This window comes from Ornithorhynchus anatinus, chromosome 6, assembly GCF_004115215.2.
Source record: "Ornithorhynchus anatinus isolate Pmale09 chromosome 6, mOrnAna1.pri.v4, whole genome shotgun sequence".
Taxonomy (NCBI): Eukaryota; Metazoa; Chordata; class Mammalia; order Monotremata; family Ornithorhynchidae; genus Ornithorhynchus; species Ornithorhynchus anatinus.
The window spans coordinates 45749579-45769692 of NC_041733.1; the positions used below are offsets into that span (position 1 = coordinate 45749579).

A 20114-nucleotide genomic window follows, 5' to 3' on the forward strand; every position below is an offset into this window, starting at 1 on the left:
GTGCTCGGCACTCCTAGATTAGGAGCTCTGGGTGGGGTAGGGACTGTATCAGATCTGATCATCCTGTACCTATCACTCTGTCTACCCCAATGCTTGTCACATAGTAAGTGCTTAAGCGATACCACAGTAATTATCATCATCCTTACCTCTCCATATTTCAATTTCCTCTCCCTATCCTCCTACACTGCGTAGGACAAAGCCTCTAACCTGATTCCTTAGAATCCGCCTCTGTGCCTAGCACAGTGCTCGGAGCAGAGTAAGCGCTACATAAATACCCTAAAGACCCGATTAGGCTGGGCTGGGACAGCCATATCAAGGAGCGAGGGAAGGGAGGGTCCCGGATGGAGAACCCAGTTGCTAACTAAGGGCCTGGTGACCCAGATTCAACCAGCCCGGGTTCAGCTGTAAAGAAACCCAGCCGGTGAGGCATCTGCACAGGTCGGTTTTCAACCAGGAAAAAACCAGGAGAGAATATGACCCTTCGGCACTCCCTCCCCAAAACAACCTAGAGACTCCAACCCCAGCCCTGACCAGTTCCTAGGGGCCACGGCCCCGCTGCTCCCCGGAACCTCTCAACAGCCCCTCCCTACTTCCTGAAAGACTCCCAAAATCTGGTGAGTGGGCAAGGGGAGAAATAAGGTTTATGACCTTTGAAACACTCAATCATCTTGCCCCCTCCTACGTTTCCTCGCTACTATGACCCAGCCTGCACAATCTGCTCCTCTAATGTCAACCTATTCACTATGCCTCCGTCTCATCTATCCCACTGCTGACCTCGCGCCCACGTCCTGCCTCTGGCCTGGAACGCTCTCCCTTTTCATAGGCGAAAACCACTCTCCCCTTCAAAGTCTTATTGAGTGCACATTTCCTCCAAGAGGTCTTCCCTGACTAAGCCCTCGATTTCCTCTTCTTCTGCTCCCTGCGGCATCACCCTAACTACCTCCCTTGCTTCGCCACCCTGCCGTATGCCCCACGGCACTTATGTACAGATCCTTCATGTATTTATGTTAATGTCTGTTTCGTCCTCTGGACTGTAAGCCTGCTGCGGGCGAGGAATGTGTCTGTTGTACAGTTGTGTTGGACTCTCCTAAGTACTTACTTAGGACAGTGCACAGAGTAAATGCGCGCTAAATACGACTGATGGATTGACCGACTGGCCATTCTTCGGAGGTGGGAACTGAGGCCCGGCCAGGTCCCGAGGGCTCCCGGCGACAGACAGGGAAGGAGGCTAGCTTAGGAAAGGTAGCCAGGGGACACGTGGGCTGCCCTGTGGCCTCCACTGAAAAGGAAGCCCCTGCCCACATCCTCTCTCCCGTGGGCCCTATACCGACCCACCCGCTCCTCAGGGGCTGGGAGAACCTGCGGGAAGCTTTCTCTCAACCTTTGCTGCTCCAGGCAGAGAAATCCCAACTCTTCTGGCCTATTTCTAGCCATTTTCCCTGTGCCCTGCCCCGTGTCGCTCCCTCAGATACTGGGGCTGACCCGACTCCCTCCCCCCCTGCAGTCCAGAAGCCCCCAGAGTCCAGGCCCAGCCTCCTGGGCCACGGGAGATCACGCTGGGACGCGGGGGGGGGGGGGGGGGGGGCCGGACCGCAGTGGGGTGAGGCCCCTGGGGGTCGGTCGCATTGGACCGCAGGGGGTCTCGTTGGGCGGCAGGGTGGTCGTGCTCTCCCCGGGAGCCAGAGACGATGGCGGCCAAAGTCTGCAGCCCAAAATGAACGGAGAGGCTGGAAGTGGGGCTGGATCGTTAGCCCCAGCCTAAGCCCAGCGAACTGCCAGCAGCTCCGGAACTGCAGGCAGCAGCTGGGCTGGTTACAAAAGAGCCTCAACTAGGTCAGCTGGGCTTTACATAACTGCATCCGCACCCCAGCTCGCAAAGGGCAGGATGGAGGCGGGGAGACGGGGGCGTGGTGAGGGGTGCGGGGGATGGGACGGGGGAAGGGGTGGTGGAGAAGGACTAGGGGGGGTGGAGGGCCACTCTGGAAGGCCGGGACTTGGGGACCGACCACAGACCAGCTAGCCCACCTCCTCCGGCCTGGGCGATCTGCGCTCAGCCCAGCTGGAGGCCCCACCCTGGTTCTGCTGAGCTTGGACTCAGAGGGCCCTGATCCAGAGTAATAATAACAGTAATATTAACAATCATAATAACAGCGGTAGTTATGGTCAAGCACTGAATTTAGCGCCGGGGCGGATTCCAGATGATCAGGTGGGACACGGTTCCGGTCCCTCACAGGGCCCGGGTCTAAGGCGGAGGGAAAACAGGTATTGAATCTCTATTTTAAAGACGAGGAACCTGCGGCTCAAAGAAGTGAAGTGACCTGCCCCAGTTCACACAGCAGGCGAGGGACAGTGTCGGGAAGGAAATCCAGGTCCTCCGACTCCCAGGCCCAGGTTCTTTCTACTCGGCCAAGCTCCTTCAGCCTGCTTCCGCCCTACCACCCGAGCTCGGGTCTAGGTCACCCAGCCCGCGGACGCGCAGGCTGGGTTCCCAGGCCCGAGTGACTTGTCGTGGAGACCCCGAGCAGACCGGGGGCAGAGGCATCTTGACTTCCTGGCTCCTCTCTTGGCTGGGGCAGGTCAACCTAGCCAGGGAGCTTGGCTCCCTAGCAACCTCTGGGGCCCGACGGCAGGCGGGACTGAGGACCAGACTAGGACAGTCTGGTCCAGGAAGCGCAGCCCGTCTGGATCTGCCTTTACAGTGGCCAGGCTCCCTGTGCCTCTTTTCTTTGAGGCACTTTGCCTCCCTCCCCCACCAAACCCTCTTCTTCCCCTTCTCCAGCCCTGACGGAGAGAGAAGGACCTACACTCCACACCGGGAGTGTGGGGCTATCGAGGTGGCCATTTCCTCAGTGGCCTGTGGAATCATACTATGTCAGATCTGATTTGCACTGGATCGCCTCCAGTGCTTAGCACAGGGCTGGGCATGTAGAAGAGAGGCAGCGTGGCTCAGTGGGAAGAGCTCGGGCTTGGGAGCCAGAGGTCATGGGTTCGAATTCCGGCTCTGCCACTTGTCAGCTGTGTGACTGTGGGCGAGTCACTTCACTTCTCTGTGCCTCAGTACCCTCATCTGGCAAATGGGGATGAAGACTGTGAGCCTCACATGGGACAACCTGATGACCCTGTATCTACCCCAGCACTTAACTCAGTGCTCTGCACATAGTAAGCGCTTAACAAATACCAACATTATTATTATTATGTAGTAAATCCTTACTAAATACTATCGTGATTATTATTCTTCAAATGCCCTCCTTTTCCCCCCACCACCGAAGGCCTCTCTTTCTCCTTCCTCCCTGTCCTGCCTGCACTCCCTCCCCTAAGGCCGTGGCCAGTTTACAACTCTTCTAAGCATCGATTTAGCCTGTGAGCCCCATGTGGGACAGAAACTGTGACCAACCTGATTACCTTGTATCTCTCCCAGAGCTCGGTTCAGTGTCTGGCACACAGCAGGCACTTAAGAGATACTATTATCGTTATTATTATCAGTGAAAAGTCCAGCCTTTTGGGCTTCCCACCTTGGCTGGCCCTTGGGAAGCACAGGGAAAGAATCAAGGCTCTAAATGGGGAAAGGAAATACAACCGAGAGAGGCAGCGACCGCCTGCTTTCAGAGGCCTCTCCCCCTGCCCCCCCCGCCGGCACCTCTCCTCTTTAGAAACTCCAAAAAGAAATGGGCTTGGAAGATCCTGATTCCGCGGACCTGGCCAGCCCCCTCAGCCGGAGAACGGAAACGGGGCTCCCTGCCCTTGGGCCCCTCAAACGCCCTCCTGAGACCTTCTGAGCCATCTTCTCTCTTCTCTCCACACCCCGGCACCAGCAGCTGCCTGCTCCGCTGGAGACTGTGGAGGGGTCACGGCCACAGACTGCCCCAAACTGCAGAGACCCTTCCTCCCAGGGGGTTCCACCTTCACTCTAACCCCTCCCTTCCCGCGATTTGGCAAGCGGACTGTTCACGGTGGACCAAAGTGACGGTCATCATCATCATCATCATCATCTTCGCCAGAACACCACCCGGATCACCCACCGTCATCACTATCACCATTATCATCATCGTTTCCATCTCCGCCACCATAACCACATCACTATCCCCAACTTTACTGCCTTCGTCGCCACTATTGCCACCGTAACCATCACCTCCACCATCATCAGAGCTGCCATCAACACCGTCACCGCCATCGTGGCGCCGCCTCCATCTTCGCCAGCCATCGCCTCCACCATCACCACCGTTGTCCTCATCTCCATCTTAGCAATCCCCTCCGCAATCGCCACCGTCGCGGCATCACCTTCACCTGTACAACCGGTCATCTCCACCCTCATCACTGCCACCCCGTCGACACCTTCGCCGTCACTTCCGCAACGACCGCCACCGTCGCGATCACCTCCGCCGGTCACCGTCATAGCCATCACTGCCATCTTGTCATCACCGCCACCGCAGCCATCGCCTCCGCCATTTCCACCACCACCACCGTCATCCCTGCCCTTAACAGCACCATCCTCTTCACCGTCATTTACCCCTCTCCCCCAAGTACTTGGGGAATTGGAATTTCGAGAACGTCCCCTGGAAGGCCTGCCGACGTCAGTCCAGCCTCAGCTATCCACAGACCTGCCGGAGGCTCGTGGCACGGTCAGTGAAGGGAGCCCGGGTGATCCGAGTCCACTCCGCAATGCCTCAACCCGGCAAAGGGCCCGCCGTGGCCCAGGGCAGTGCCCGGGAACATCCCATATGGGCTTGGGTTTGCCCTGCCCCTCACTGGCCAAAGGCACCACCTAGCAGGTGGAGCGGAGAGCGGCGCGGGGCAGAAGCAGCAGGGAACGACGCTGGGCCCCGCTTGCAAGGAAGAAAACGAACAGCTCCACGACAGTGCTTCCGTGCCCACCTTTGAGGCCGATGGGAGAAGCTCTGCCTCGGCCCGATCAGGGCCCGGCCATCTGTCCGGGTCTCAGTCCGACCATCCTCGGCCTGGTAGCGACCCGGCCCCGGACGCGCCCTTGCATCCGGATCTTAGATTTTCCGGGCCCAGTCTCACTCTGCCCGGGCCCCTGCTGCCAAGATGCACGGCTCGGACACAACCACCGCGTTCCCAGGGAGTGGGGAAGGGGATTCAGATGGAGGTCAGGAGCCCCACTGGGGCCTGGGTTCTGTACCTTCCTGGAAGAGGTTCTATCCGATGTCACGATGTCTTATAACTGGGGTAACAGACGAAACCGATCGTTTTTGCGAAGCAGCGTGGCCTAGTGGGTAGAGAACAAGCCTAAGAGTCAGAGGGACTTGGGTTCCAATCCCGGCTCTGCTACCTGTCTACGTGTGACCTTGGACGAGTCACTTACTTCCCGGTGCCTCAGTTTACTCATCTGTAAAACGGGGATTAAGAACGGGAGCCTCCTGTGGGACGTGGACTGTGTCCGACCTGATTAGCTTGTTTCTATCCCAGTGCTTAGAACAGTGCCTGGCACATAGTAAGCGCTTAACAAATACCATTAAGAAAACAAATCCCGCATCTGTGAATTCCCAGCCAGCAAAGGCCCACGTGATGAGCCGCCATCTGTGCCCGCCCCCGGAGCTCCTCGTCTGGAAGGGTGCGGGCGCCACTCCACCCCTCTTGGACCCTGGGTCAGCAGGGCCCCGAGAAGAACCGGAAAGAATCCCCTATCCGGAAGGAGAGAGCGGATGGGGAAGGGGCTTGGCGCCATCTACCCCAGTCCTAGCCAGGAGCTGTGATATCCGGAGCCTGCCTCAGTAGTCCCCACTGCGGGGACACGCGCGCACACACGCACAATATCAGGCGGGCAGGGGCCGGGCTGCCGAGGTGGAGGAGGGATGCCCTCATCACGAAGGTTCGGGGACTTTGTTAGCTCCTCGGCTGCTCTTGCTGGGCCGCGAGCCCCGACCCCAGAGCGGAGGCGGGAAACCCGTTCATCCGCCGGGGGGGGGGGGTCTCAACGGTCTCCCCCCAGAGTCCCGGACCCTCCCGACACTGCCTGTAACGGAGTGGCGGGTTGGAGTTACGGGCCCTCCGACTCCCAGAGTCCCCCGAGGTCCCCTGACAACGCAGCGGCTTTGGGGTCGGGGGAAAATAGCCAAGGTTTGCTCCCCGCCTGGCCTGCAAACTTCTCACAGGCAGGGATCACGTCAACTAACTCTCTTCTGCTGTCATCTGTCAATCAAATAGTACAAGTCTCCGCACACGGGAAGCGCTCAATAAATGCCACCGCCTGACTGGTCGATTGCTTCGAAATTTTTCCGGCCTCCTCAGAGGCGCAAGCCATCTCCCGCTGCCACTGATGACCAGGGTTGGGGGGCTTCGGGACCCCTTCCCTGGTCCAAACAGCGGGGATGGCGGCGGGGGCTCCAGGGGAGACGAACGCACTCTCCCCAGAGCCACCGCCCTCCCCCGCACCAGCCTCCGTGGTTGCCGGCGTGGCTCCTCGCCAGATGGGTGCTGCTCAAGACTCCTCCTCCCCAGCCTGCCACCATCTGCCCCGCCCCCACACAGACCTCCGGCCGGGTTGCGGGGCTGTGGCGGGCTTCCTCTGCCTGCTCCGTCACAGGGGACCCCCCCTTTCAGGGCCTCTCACACACGCCACAGCTGGAAGGGTCGCGGCCGGAGGGGCGGGGGGCACCACAGAGTCGGCTAACGGCTTCTCCCCTAAGCACCCCGCATCCCAACCCGCTCGCTCCTCCACTGCTCTTCCTCGGATCGCCGGGTGGGGCCCCCCGGGTCCGGGCCCCTTCCCCTCTGACTCTCTCCTGGAGACCGAGAGTCCGTCTGACCACCCCGATCGGCCAACGGGCACTTCGGGCACAGGACACCGGGGCCCTGAGGTGGGCACCCAGGCTGGTCAACCGAGGCCCCGGGATTTGGGCCCTCCTGCCTGCCTCCGGCCAGTGCCGCGAGCGGGACCGACAGGCTTCTGAGCCTTTCCCCAAAGGAATTCCCCCATCCTGGGCTCTCCATAGCAGCCGTCGTCCGGGGACCTGGCCCCGCACACCAGCTGACCCAGCGCTGACGGAGACTTCAAGGGTGGGAGTGAACCCCTCTCCGGAGTTTCAAGGCATCCTTCTCAGCTCAGGGTGGCTGGGGCTGGGCCCGGGGGCAAGTCAGAGGCTGCAGGCTGAGCCCCGCCCCCACCTCCCAGGGGCCCGTGGCACCATACCGGCCCAGTGGGTCCCAAAGATGGAATTTTACCCACGTGGGTGTGAAGGCCAACGGCCCGGCTGCCAGACCCCTCTCCCGGGGCGCACGGCAAGTTCTCTGGGTGGGCCAGTAGGCTCGGCCCCTGCCCTCTGGACAGCCGGTAGTTATCCCCAAGTCCCCGTGGGGTGATTCTCTCGACCCATACCTCAGCCTGACCCGACTGTGCCGTCCTTGAGCTCCAGCGGGGCCCCCCCCCCCGGGCCTGGCGCCGGTAGACTGGGGGGACGCCAGTCACGCTCTGCCTCGCCTGGCTCTGTGACCCGCAATCCCGTCCCCACTTGGTGGCTCCGTGGAAAGAGCAAGGGCTTAGGAGTCAGAGGTCACGGGTTCTAATCCCGGCTCCGCCACCTGTCAGCTGTGTGACTTTGGGCGGGTCACTTAACTTCTCGGTGCCTCAGTGACCTCATCTGTCAAATGGGGATTAACTGTGAGCCTCACGTGGGACAACCTGATGACCCTGTATCTCCCCCAGCGCTTAGAACGGTGCTCTGCACATAGTAAGCGCTTAACAAATCCCAACATTATTACTACCATCCCCCTGACAAAGATCTGGCTTGGGCAGGGGTCCTCCTTCAGAGATGGCTCCCTCCCCCGCTGACCACCTTGGCTGTCCCTCCAGCCCCCCAGCCCTTGGAAACGAAGCGGCCGGAATAGAGGGACCCTTCCGGCGGGCGGGAGGGTGGGGCAAGAACCAACGCTCTAGGAATGGCCACCAGGCTGGCCCAACTGCCGAAGCTGCAGCCAGAAGGGACGTCCACCCTGAAGCAGCATGGCTCAGTGGCTAGACCCCGGACCAGGGAGTCAGAAAGTTATCAGTGTGGCTCAGTGGCAAGAGCCCGGGCTTGGGAGTCAGAGGTCATGGGTTCGTATCCCGGCTCTGCCACTTGTCAACTGTGTGACTGTGGGCAAGTCAACTTCTCTGTGCCTCAGTTACCTCATCTGTAAAATGGGGATTAACTGTGAGCCTCACGTGGGACAAACTGATTTCCCTGTATCTCCCCCAGCGCTTAGAACGGTGCTCTGCACATAGTAAGTGCTTAACAGATACCAACATTATTATTATGGGTTCTAATCCCGGCTTCGCCACTTGTCCGCTGTGTAACCTTGGCCAAGTCGCTTCACTTCCCTGAGCCTCAGTTACCCCATCTGTAAAATGGAGATTAACACTCTGAGCCCCATGTGGGTCGCGGACTGCACCGAACTCGATTTGCTTGTATACACCCCAGAGCTTAGTAGAGTGCCTGGCACACAGGAAGCACTTAACAAATACCACTATTATTATTATTATTAGGTCCCCTCAGGGTCGCACCCAGAGAGTTTCCAGTACTCTGCCGGTCACGACTACGGGAGAGAGAGTCAAGCAGAGGTCTACCCATTCCACTCCCGGCTCGGGCAGCGGCTGATGAGTGGAAGGCAGTCCGCCGCGCTGTGCTGGGCGGCAGAGGCACGGGAGAGAGTCGAGGGCAGACTCGTTTCCTGCGCGGAAGGAGGCGACGGTAAACCACTTCCGGGATTTTTACCACGAAAACTCAACGGCCGTGCTACCGGAATGACTGCGGATGGAAGTGGGGCGTTCTATGGCGTCGCTATGGGTCGGACATCACTCGACAGCATGAGACGACAACAACAATTCTTATTAGGCATCCTGGGGGAGCGATGGGACTAGGTTACGGGTGTCCAGAAACCACCTCCTTCTCGGAAGCGCCGCTCGCTCCTCCCCGCCGACCCCGCAGAATCCCTTCCCGGTCCCCGGTGACGACGGAAACCATGAATGGCCCCAGCCCGTTGGCCGGCTCTCTTCCCCCTCTTCCCTCTCCCCAGCCGCTGGCTCACCGGCTCCCTAGCTGGCAGCCCAGAGCCCCCAGAAGCGGGGCCAGATCACTTTCCATCTCCCTCTCTCCTCCTCTGCCAGCCAGCAGGGCCCGAGGCTGCGGCTCCAGCAAGCCGAAGAAAAGAGGCTTCGCCAACTGATCCACGTGCCTGCTTCCGGGGTCATCCCGGAGCGGACCCTTGCCCAGAACACGCCCTCCTCCTCCCTCCGTGACCGCTCTCTGACTGCCCGGAGGGTAGCCTGCCACATAACTTCAGGAGTGTGGCCAGTAGCTAGTCTCTAAGTTCCTCGAGGGCGGCGATCGCGGTCTACCAACCCTCTTGTAATTTCCCCTCTCCAGCGTTCAGTCCGGTGCTCTGCCCACAGGAAGCGCTCAAAAAATACCACCGAAGGACTGATCGGTCCACACGTGCCACTGTCTGGACATAGGCCTGCGAGCCAGCCACACGCCCTCTCTGGGCCTCAAGCGGGCGGGGGAGGAGGAGTTTCCTGGCTATTCACAGGAGCTTGTACGTGCCTGTGTCTGTAAATAAGCACGTGTGCACCTGTGAAGTTGCACATGTGGGTATGTGGGCCTATGTGCTTTCACGCGTGCCTGTGTGCTTGTGTGTATGTGTGTTACACGTCTGTGTTTGTGCGTGTTCTGAAGAGAAGCAGCTGGGCCCAATGGCTCCTTCCTTGGGACCTTCCATTTTGCAACTGCCAGCTCCCTGCTCCTCCTGGCACCCACGGGACTGACCGGGCTTAAGGCTGACTGCCCTCCTCGTCCGGGGGGAGAGCCTGAGGCCCAGGAGCTGGATTCTCCCCCAGTCCCACCGCTCAAACCCTTCCGCTCCCACTCCATCGTTTTCCTCCTCGGGCACACTTGATCCAAACTGACATCCCAGCTACTCCAGCCCGCCCCCGCCAACCAAACTCAGAAACGCCTTCGCCTGAAGAGGCCTCGGGGGCGCAGCATCCTCTCCGCGGCCTCTGGGCAGCTGATCCACCACCCCTTGGGTCCTGGAGGAAATGACCGACTCCCTCATCCACCCCCCTCTCTCCCGAGGGCACAGTTTCCCCGTCAGAAGCCTGACTTCCAACCTTCCCCACCCCCTGCCTCGTTTCTGATCACATTCTACAAAGGTGGGCCGACGACTCCCAGCGTGGGGAGAGCGACGGAGGGAAGCATTGGAAAGCAGAGGGCTGCCTGACGGAGGGAAGAGGACGAAGGGGGAAGCTGCCCAGAGGCAAAAGGATAGCCGAGACGACCCTGCCCCTCCGAAAATCGTCATCCAAGCCACTGTGGTCTCCTCTCGGCGCGGGAGGCTATTGGATCCGAGCAGGAGGCACCCGCCACCTTCCACCTGCTGGAAGGAGCCCAGGCCTGGGAGTCGGAGGACCTGAGCTCGGATTCTGGCTTGGCCACTTGGCCGCTGTGCGATCTGAGGTGACTTACTTTCCTTCTCTGGGCCTCGGTTTCCTCATCTGTAAAATGGGGATTCACTACGTGTGCTCCCTCCTACATAGACTGTGAGCTCCGGGTGGGATGGGGACCGTGTTCAATCTGGTTATCGTGTATCTACCGGAGTGTTCGGCACATAAAAGCACTTAAACCCCACAATTCTTACTGTTATTATTACCCGCTCCTCTACGGTCAAATCATCTGGCTGGGCAGAGGAGGGGGAAAAAGGGAACCGTAGGAACCTGGCTTTACGCGCTGCGCGTATCCCACCGGATGGCAAGGGGAAGGGAGACTGGAGGTGAGAGGAGGATGGGGTGGCTATGGCCCCTTCCCGTTTCCTCAAGTCGGCTCCAAGCGGGACAACGGAGGTGCCCCGTCCCTGGGCCCGTTGACCCAGACCACGGCAGGCCGCGCTGCCTACCGAAGGGCTAGCCCGCCCCTACCTCCACATCCTTGACCTCGTCCCGTGGGACCCGGACATCTGGCCCTGGCCGGCGGCCCCTTCCGCTGCCCGCCCTGAAGGCCCAACCCGGCCCCTGGGCCCCGGCTCTGCCCGCTCCACCGGCCTGGGCTCCGGAGGGACAAGCTCCCCGTCTCCCTGCGGTGCAGGCGGGACATGAGCTGTGGGAGGGCAGGCCCAGGCACACAGGCAGGAAGGGCACTCACCCGGGACGATCCAGCAGGGAGCCAACGGGGCCCCGGACAGGTGAAGGTGAACTGTCTCAGGATCTCGCAGGTTGCCCGAGGCCGAGCTGTACCACTGAACTGAGACCGCTGCTGAGCCCGAGCTAGCTCAAGGTCTCCCAGCAGAGGCAGAGGAGTCGAGACACCAATCGAACTCATGGCCCACCTCCCGTTCACTTTACCCACCACTTGCTGGGCCTCCCTGGCAAATAATCGCCACCGTTGTTAAATGCTTACTCTGTGTGCCCAAAAGTGCCTTATTAAAAGCTTATCCCCTCCAAGAGGCCTTCCCTGACTAACCCCTCTTTTTCTATTCTCCCACTTTTTTCGGCATCACCCTTACACTTGGATTGAGACCCTTCGATCACCCCACCCTCAGCCCCACAGCACCTGTGTATATAACCATAATTTATTTATATTCATGCCCATCTCCCGCTTCCAGACAATAAGCTCCTTGTGGGAGAGAACGTGCCCACCAACTGTTATATTGTACTCTCCCAACTGCTCTGCACAGAATTAAGTACTCAGTAAATACGACTGATCGATTGACCGGTACTAAGCGCTGGGGTAGAGATGACGTAGGCAGATCGGACACAGTTCCTGTCGCACCCGGGGCTCACGGACTAAGGTTGGGATGGAGAGGAGAACAGGTATCGAATCCTCATTTTACAGAGGAGCAAAGGGAGGCCCGGAGAATTCAAGTGATTTGCCCAAGGTCACACAGCAGGGCCAGGATAGAGCGAGGATTAGAACTCAGGCCTCCTGATGTCGTCTTGTGCTATTTCCACTAGGATACACTGCTTCCCTCAAGCAGCCATTTATGCCCCAAATGCTTCCTCTCCTAGAGTGGAACGGTGACCTTCTAGGGTGTATATTCCAGTGGACCATCTAGTTCATTCTGCTGCCTCCAGACTAATGACGCTTAAGCCATACCAGACAGATTTTTAATACAGTTCAGTTCTCTGGAGAGATTTTCAGTTCAAATGAATCCTGCTCACGCCCTCCTGACACAGGGGGGAAAAGGAGCCAGGAGTTTCCCTTTCCTCCTCATCTCTAGGGTCATCACCATCTCCATCGTCATCACCTTCACCTTCCTTCCCATTATCCCCAGCCCCCCAAGTAGTCGCCAGACACCTAGAGAAGGTGTCCCTGCACAGGCCCTCCACGATGCCGGACTGCCCTGGGATCCCCTGAGCCCACCATGGAGTGGTCCGGGATCTCAGGAGAACTCGGACATCGGCCTGTCCTCCCTAGCCCTGGCTCGCCCCTCCTAGAACCCCCTAAACCAGCCTGGAGCCTCCCCACCCCAAAGGCTCTCACGGCACAAACCAACACCCGTCACCGTCGGGGGCTAGACACGCCGACGGCCACCCCTGTGAGGGGGCAAGGAGGCAGGGCGGGAAGGCCCACGGCAAGGAGGGGAAATCCGACCCAGGGGAATATGCCCAGGGGACTGACCCCCATGAGACTGGGTGCTGGGGTGTCCAGCTGGGGGTCCCGTTCACCCCAACGCGAACCCTTCCCTAACACGCTCCTTTGGGAACCGATCTCCCCGGATCAATCGTCCATGGCATTCTCCTAGGAGTCACTCTGTGCCGAGCAAAGGGAAAAGTCCTCGGGCGAGCGCGGAAGAGCTGGGAGCCACAACCCCTGCCCTCCAGGGCTCACAGCCCATTGGAGATGCCCACCGGTGGCTCTCCGTTTCGGAAGCCGTCCCCAACCTCCCGACCAAGAACATGGCTCCGGGGCCATTTGCCAAGGTCCCTCGGCTTGCCGGTGTGCGACGTGGCAGTGCCGGAGGTTAAAAGAACGCCTCGAGTCCAGTATCTTTCTGGACTAGCCTCCGGCCTCCCAACCTACCCCAGTCACGCTGCCTGCCTCTCCCTAGAAAGAACACCTGCACTCTCTCTCGGGAGGCTCTCCGGGATCACCTGCCGAGGGCAGGCCGGAAACAACTGTCCCGCCCTAAGATGGATTAAAGGTCTGTCCCTCTGCACCCAGCTCCAGTAGAAAGCACCTGGCCCACCTGCCCACAGCCCCCCAAGCCACAATGACCCCCCGAGACATGCTGGATAAGATAGCCCCTCTCGTCCCCACTCCCAAGCAGCGTCGGCGGGCCCGGTAGACATAAATCAATCTATCATTCGTATTTATGAGTGCTTACTGAGTGAAGAGCACTGTACTAAGCACTTGGGAGAGTACCACAGAACAGAGTTACATAAACACTTAAATTTTCTCAACTTTCCACAGCGCTCTTACCCTCCCCATCACTTAAGGACTGATTCACACCCGTAGTTCCCATTCCTTTTTCCTCTTATCTGTTATTGGGTTCCGTGTCTGTCACCCTCCGCTGGACTGGAAACTCCCGGAGGGCAGGGATCGTGTCCATCTACCCCGTTGTACTCTCCAAGCCGCCCAGAGGAAGGCCCCAGCAAATCCCATGGATCGACGAATTGACAACACCATGACTTTAACACGCGGTTTTTTTCCTCAAATACTTTCACTCTAATTATCTCGCTAGGTGGGAGGAAGGGAGAGGTGGAAATTATCACGCCCATTTTACAAAGACCCAGAAATACGAAGTGCCAGGCCCCCAGGTCTTCCGGCAGGCCAGGGACAGAAACGGGGATAATCCCTGCCACGTCCCGGCCCCGGGCTCCCTCCCAAGGTGGGAACCCACTCCCGGTAGCGTTCTCTCCCAAGGGGCAGACTGGAGAACCGACGGCCGCTTGGGCCGCCGGCACATCCCGCTTTGGCCGTGGGGATCCCAGCCAGACAAGCCGGATCAGAGTGAGAGTCAGGAAGAGTTCCCTCTTCCTGGAAAACAGGAGGGAGCGGTGCTGGATGAGATGACTCAAGAGAACGGGGGCTGACCAGAAGGGAAAGCCAGCACCTTTTGGGTCCAAAAGATTCCAAAGCGGGCATCGCTTGGATGAGCAGAGCCGTGTCCTTGGTGCCTGCTGCTTATAGAGGCCCAAACTGGGCCCCTGCTGTGAGAAGAGCAGAGGATTGACTGTACTGAGCACCCCTTATCACGGCACAAGGCGGTCCGGCGCGTGCCACGGAAGTAAGAGATGCTGCCCCTGGCTCGTGGAAGCTTTAGATCGGCACGTCCAACTTGGAGCAAGCTGAAGTCAGCTGTTCTCCCCATCCCGAGGGCTGGGCCGTCGCCCAAGGAAACAGAGGCCCAAGGGGCCAGGGGCATGGCCCGGAACCTCGGTCGTGCCGTGGGAAAAAAAAAAGCTTCTACAGTGGAACCCTCGAGCCCCCCCAACTCCTGCCCCTGAAATCAGTCAATCCTTCAATCGATAGAGTTACTGAGCACTCGCTCTGCGCAGAACACTATGCTAACTTCCCAGGCAGCCTCAACCCACACCCTGGGCACCTTGATTCCCCCGGGAATGTCGAGGAAGCGTCACCCTCAGTGGACTAGGAGGGGAGAGGGGACCCTCCCCAGCACCTCCGCCCCCTTCGCCCCCCCCCCCAGACCGAGACCCTCGGAAAAGCCGGCCCCTCCTCCCCGCAGGGGTGCCGACCCCCAGACGAAGCACGCAGCTGCGGCCGGACCCGGCCGAGGGACGGCGAGGCAGCTGGGCAGAAACGCAAGCAGGCTCCGGCGTGGAGACCGAGCTGGGCAGGGGGACGCGGTTTATGAAGTCAGGCATGAAAACAACCAACTTACATGAAGTTTGGGCAATTTTCCCTCAGACATTATACACCGCAGTTGGGCTGTGTACTGAATACCTGATCCAAAAAGAAACAGACCTACATCACGTACCGGGAGGGAGCGGGGGCAGGGGCCGGACTCGGGTTGGCAGGCTCTTGACGACGTGCGGTGGTGGGTGGGAAAATCCTGGCCGGGGGAGACAAGGGCATCGGCCACCCTTCTCCCACCCCACGTCCTCACCGCATCTGCTCCCCCTACCCTCCGGTACCTGACGCTCTGGCAAAAGGGAAAAAAATGGAGGCAGAATGGAAGAAAGGCGGCAGGATCCCCCGCCCCCACCACTCCGGAAGGTGGCCCCAAACGTCTGGCTGGACCAGTGGGCCGGCTAGCTGGCTGTCCCCCTCGGGGTGCCCGGATACCCCTGGCCCCCCTCCCCCTGCCTGCCCGGAGGGGGCTTCTCCTGGGCCTTTAAGAGGGAGGGCGGGAGGCCGGGTGATGCGCGGTTGCTAGGATACCACCAGAAGGCATTTTCTTGGATTCTCCGGTCAGGTAGCCGAAATCCCCGAGCAGGGAATCTAGCTTCCTTCGGCTCCTACCGATCGGAAGGGAGAGACGTGGAGGGGGAGGTAGGGGGAGGCTGGATCGACTGCAGTGACGGAGGGGGTCCTCCCCCACTGTCTGAAAATGGCACATTCCTCCACCGTCCCCATTCCTGCTCCCCAAGAGGAGGCAGTGACTTTCGGGAGGAAGCCAGCCCCTAATCTCACCACTGTCGACTCTCTCCGCCTCTCCTCTTCGCCCCCTCTCGAAAATGGAGACTCCGGGTTTCCCGCCGGGACCCCGATCCCTGCTCCCCCATCTCCCCCAAGTGGGGCCCGTCTCTGCCCCCTCCCAGGATGTCCCACTGCCCCGGGGGCAGAGGCGGGAGGTGGGGGGGTTCAGGCCCCTCTCAGAGGCTCCCGGACCGTGGGGGGTTACTGCTGAGCGGAGGCCGCTTCCACGGCCCGGCCCCGGTCCCCACCTCCCTTCAACCCTAGCCAGAATGAGAAAGCAGCCCCCTTGGCACGATCCCCTCCACCCCCAGGCAGCCGCGCACACACACCAATGCAGCACAAGTACATTTTCAAATGCTCCGGCTCCCAACGGGGGGCCCTATCTTGGGCAGAGCTGCCCAGTGACCTGGGGGGGCTGGGGGAGCTACCCTCACTCCCAAAGTGGTCCTAGCCAAACTCTGGGGAAAGACGGGACTCTGAGGAGCCCCTACACCTTGAAAAAAGAAAAAGAAAACGACACTCAAACACCCGCAGGTTCAGCCCCGACCCCCGCTCTTCTAACCCCTCAAGGAAGCCAGTCCAAACCAGTCCGGAAGAGCTTCTGGGTGTGCCCAGAGCATCCCCACCTTCCCTGGATCCTCTTTCCCCATCCATTCCACCGGGCCATTCCGCGCCTCTGGTCCCTGACCTGGCCACGGCCGCCGTGGCCAGCGCCCTGGGCCCGGCCACTGGTCCCAGCAGGCTGTCCTTGGTCACCTCTGAAGAACACGAGGCACCTGGGCCGCGCCAACCTGCAGGGGCAGAGAGCTCCAATCGCAGGGAATTCGGGGCCGGTTCCGGCTCGGGGTCTGCCCTGGACCGCGCCACCCGGGCGCAGGGCGGGGAGTTGGGAGGAGGAGGCCACTCCGGCGGGCACCGAGTCCGCCGAGCAAGAAGGAGCCACTGAGGAAGGCTCAAGCCTCCACCTTCCCCGCTCCCACCTCCCGGCCCCTTCCGGAGACCCTCCCTCCTTCCTTCCCTCCCTCCCCCGACCTCCTTCCACAGCTGACCCCTGACCCCTGCGCTTTCCCTCGAAGGCCTGGTGCGGAGCCCATAGGAGCAGGCACCCACACATGTGAAGACGTGCACAACTCCGCGTGGGAGCAGCGGGACTGACGTGGGAATGGGAATACCGCAATGTGCCAGGACCCGCAGTCGGCACCCCGGGGAGCTGCCTCGGCCGGCAGGGACGAGAGTCCCAGGGACGTCGGCAGCCCCGGGGACAAACCGATCCACGATCCCGCGGCCCTCGCCCTGCGGGGGTCTGTCCACGACAGCGACGACCAAACCAGACCCGATCCTGTTCCCCTCACAGCAAACCGACATCTCTCCGGCAGGGTCCCCCTCGCTTCGCCAGCCCGGCCCGGATCAGGACAGCCCTCTCCCGCCGAGCCGGCTCGGGAGGCCGCCTTCCGCCTGGCTCTGCCGGAGCCAACATCCCGGCAGAGAAGGTTGCTTCCCTGGCACCACCTCGCGGCTTTCCATCAAGGCTACGCTATCGAGTTTCGCACTCCGTTCTCTCGAAAATCAATGTAAATCAAGTCACCCCCGACTCCACACGACCAAATGGTGTGCTCTTCCCGATGTGGGCTAAGATTTTTCTTTGGGGGAAATTGAGACGGAGGAGAAAAAAAAAAAAATGCACTCACCCAAGCCAGAGCCACAGACCCCTCGAGCAACCCCCGGCCCAAAAGAAGCCGTCAGGGACACAAATTCCCAGAGTCCTTGCCAGCTCCCCCTTTGTCAATTTGCTCCCATCAAGTCAGGGGTCCCCGTGAAAGGGCAGGAGGCAGCCAGCCCAGGCCCAGACGGACCTCGGATCAAAGCTACCGACTGTACCTGTCGATTGAGAATTCAAGAATCGCGACAATCCCGCCTGTCACCCCCTGCCCCCCTCCGCCACCTCATCTCCTTCCCGTCGCTCCCCAACTCCACCACCATTTCTCCCCTCTCTGGGGCTGAATGTCATTCTAGCCAAGCTCGTTCCTTCGGCGGGATTTTCCTTCTCCTTTTCGGCCACCCAGGGCAAAGATCGGGACTATTTCCCGGCCGATGCAAGCCCCCAGCCCCCCCAACTCTGGGCTTTCCAAAAATCCTGTGGCGGGGCGGGGGGTGTGGGGAGGGAGGCTTGTTTAGGTATCCAAAACGCTGCCCCTTTAAATTGCGGGCTAGAAATTTCGACAAACTGAAAAGCCTCAACGTCTGGTTTTGTCAAAACGATGGCGAAAACCGGCGATCGGAAACGCGAGATCCACGGCTTATGACACAGAACTCTGGCTCTCTGCAGATTTACATGGATGAAGGCACCCGCTGCTGCATACGCACAGATGCACACACCACGCACACATCATCCATGGCGATGCGGAAATCATTCCCTCAACCAGCGTAAAACCCAGGCAGGCTGGCGAGCTCCATACGAGGAGCTCCGCTTACAAGCACACTTAAAAGACAGACATAACAAAAGATTTAGGGAGAGAGAATATACCAACGTCATACATCTCACAGCGAGGTCATGCTGGAACTCAGAGTGATCTGTCCCTGAATAAGAAAGGAAGCGCTCTTTCTCTTTCTCTCTCTCGCTCTCTCTCTCTCTCCCCCCTCCTCTCTCCTCTCTCTCTCTCTCTCCTCTTGACTTTCGGGTTGAATTCCAAACGGGAGCCCTCCTCGGCTCAGAAGAGCGGAATCCTTTCAGCGTGTTCCCAGGAAGAACATGAGTAGAACATTGACAAGCAGCAGCACGACGATCACAGCGAAGACGACTACGGTTTGCACATCCAGAGTCATGGTGCAGTGCAGAACGCTGTAGTGCTCGAGGTGTGGGGCCGGCAGGCTGGGGGTGGTCAATCTCTGATCCGTGAAACTGTCCATACATCCACCATGCTAGGGAAGAAGCGGGAGGTGGTTCTGGGAGGAGGGCGGGGAGGGGGTCGGGCCGGCTCGGTCCTCGGGCTGGGGGTAGGCGAGCCCCTCTCTCCGCCGGCCGGCGACCCTCGGCTCCCGCTGAAGCCCGCAAAATCCAGCCTCCTCTCGGACCAGCCCGATCAGGCAGGGTTGCAGCTGTCACGAGAGCGCTAGATGGGCCGTGAGAGGCTCTGTCTCTCTCCTCTCCTGTCTCTCTCTCTCTCTCTCCTTCCCCCCTCGATCTGTCTCTGCCCCTCTCTCTCTCTGTCTCTCTCTCCCCCACCCACCTCCACACTCTCTCTACTCCGTCTCTGTCTCTCCTCGCCCTCTCCCTCGGTATCCGTCTCTCTCGGCCGCCCTTCTCCCTCTGTCTCCCTCCACTGTCTGTCTCTGGCTCCGGCTCTGTCTCTGGCTGGCTGGCTGTCACTGGCTGGCGTTCTCATTCGTCAGGTCGCTGCGGAGCGGGAGGCTGCGCGTGGCTGTCGCTCCTGGGGGCCGGCGCCGCCACCTCCATCCCCTAGCCAAGTGCCGCAGACCCCCGCGCGCCCCCGAGCCCCCGTGGCCAGGCACCGCGGGCCCCCGGGGGCGTCAGGCCGGGGCGGGAGGTGGGGAGGCCTCGGCCTCCCACAGAGGGGCAGCCAGGGAGTCGACCGTTAGGGCGCCGCGACACCCTCCCTCCACCCCCGTCAACTCCCACGTCGAGCAGCCTTACGGAAGGGACATCTCCTCCGAGAGGCCCTCCTTAACTAAGCCCTCGTTTTCTCCCACTCCCTTCTTCACTCCCTCGTATTCTATTTGCTCCCTTTATTCATCCCTCCCTCGGCCCCACGGCTCTTATGTTCGTATCTGCAATTTATGTATTTATATTAACGTCTGCCCGCCTCCCCTTCTAGACCGTAAGCTCGTTGTGGGCAGGGAACGTGACTCCATTAAACCGTCCCCTCCCACGCGCTCGGTACAGGGCTCTGCACACAGCAAGCTCTCGATATGTTGGATCGATCGATTGGAACGGGGAGGAGAGGGCCCGGAGGGGGATGGAGGGGGTGGAGAGCCAGCCCCGGCCCACGCGAGAGATAGGGAAGCGGGGCTGGAGAGCCTCAGTCAGAGGTAGGAGGCGGCTAGGAGGCGGCGGACCTCGAGCCCTGACCAGCGGGCGATCCACGCACGGGCCCGGCTCCCACCGCGCCGGTCCGGGACACCCCGTGGACAATCCGGCCAGGCCCTGGGGCCGGTGTGGACTGTAAGCTCTTGGAGGGCGGGAGGGGACCCTGGCCCAGGTTGCTGTCTCCCCCGCCCAGGGGTGGTGATGCCCGGGCCCGGAGGCAGAGAGTCAGGAAAATCCAGGGCAGGGAGGGGAAGACAGTCAACTCGTGGGGCTGCGGCTAGCTATCGTTCGCCCCGCCATCATTTCTCCCAACCTAGAGCTCCCTCCCTGCCCCAAACCCGCCAGCCCGCGGCTCTCCCTGTCGCCAAAGCCCTCCTGGAATGTCACCTATGCCAGGGCACCTGCCTGATGAGTCCCCGGCTCGCCGGTCAGCTCCACCCCGCAGGTTCAGAGGCTCAACGCAGGAAGGCCTCACTGAC

At 60.4% G+C, this 20114-nt stretch overlaps 1 protein-coding gene across 6 annotated transcripts in view; it reads right to left on the minus strand.

Annotated features, from left to right (window-relative positions):
- The window catches only part of ARHGEF9 (Cdc42 guanine nucleotide exchange factor 9), a 129554-nt gene that overhangs the window by 63347 nt on the left and 46093 nt on the right, over window positions 1–20114 (minus strand). Inside the window, exon 1 of one of the 6 annotated variants that reach the window (XM_029067538.2) lies at window positions 18126–18770. The exons of 2 other annotated variants lie outside the window; for them this stretch is intronic. Coding sequence is in view for 2 of the 4 variants with exons in the window: in XM_029067535.2 (XP_028923368.1) it covers window positions 18115–18501 (387 nt within the window). In the remaining 2 variants the exon portion in view is untranslated. Of the gene's footprint in view, window positions 1–5140; window positions 5199–18114; window positions 18771–20114 lie in introns of those variants that run through there. 3 more of the 6 variants (XM_039912393.1, XM_029067535.2, XM_039912394.1) reach the window with 3 other exon arrangements.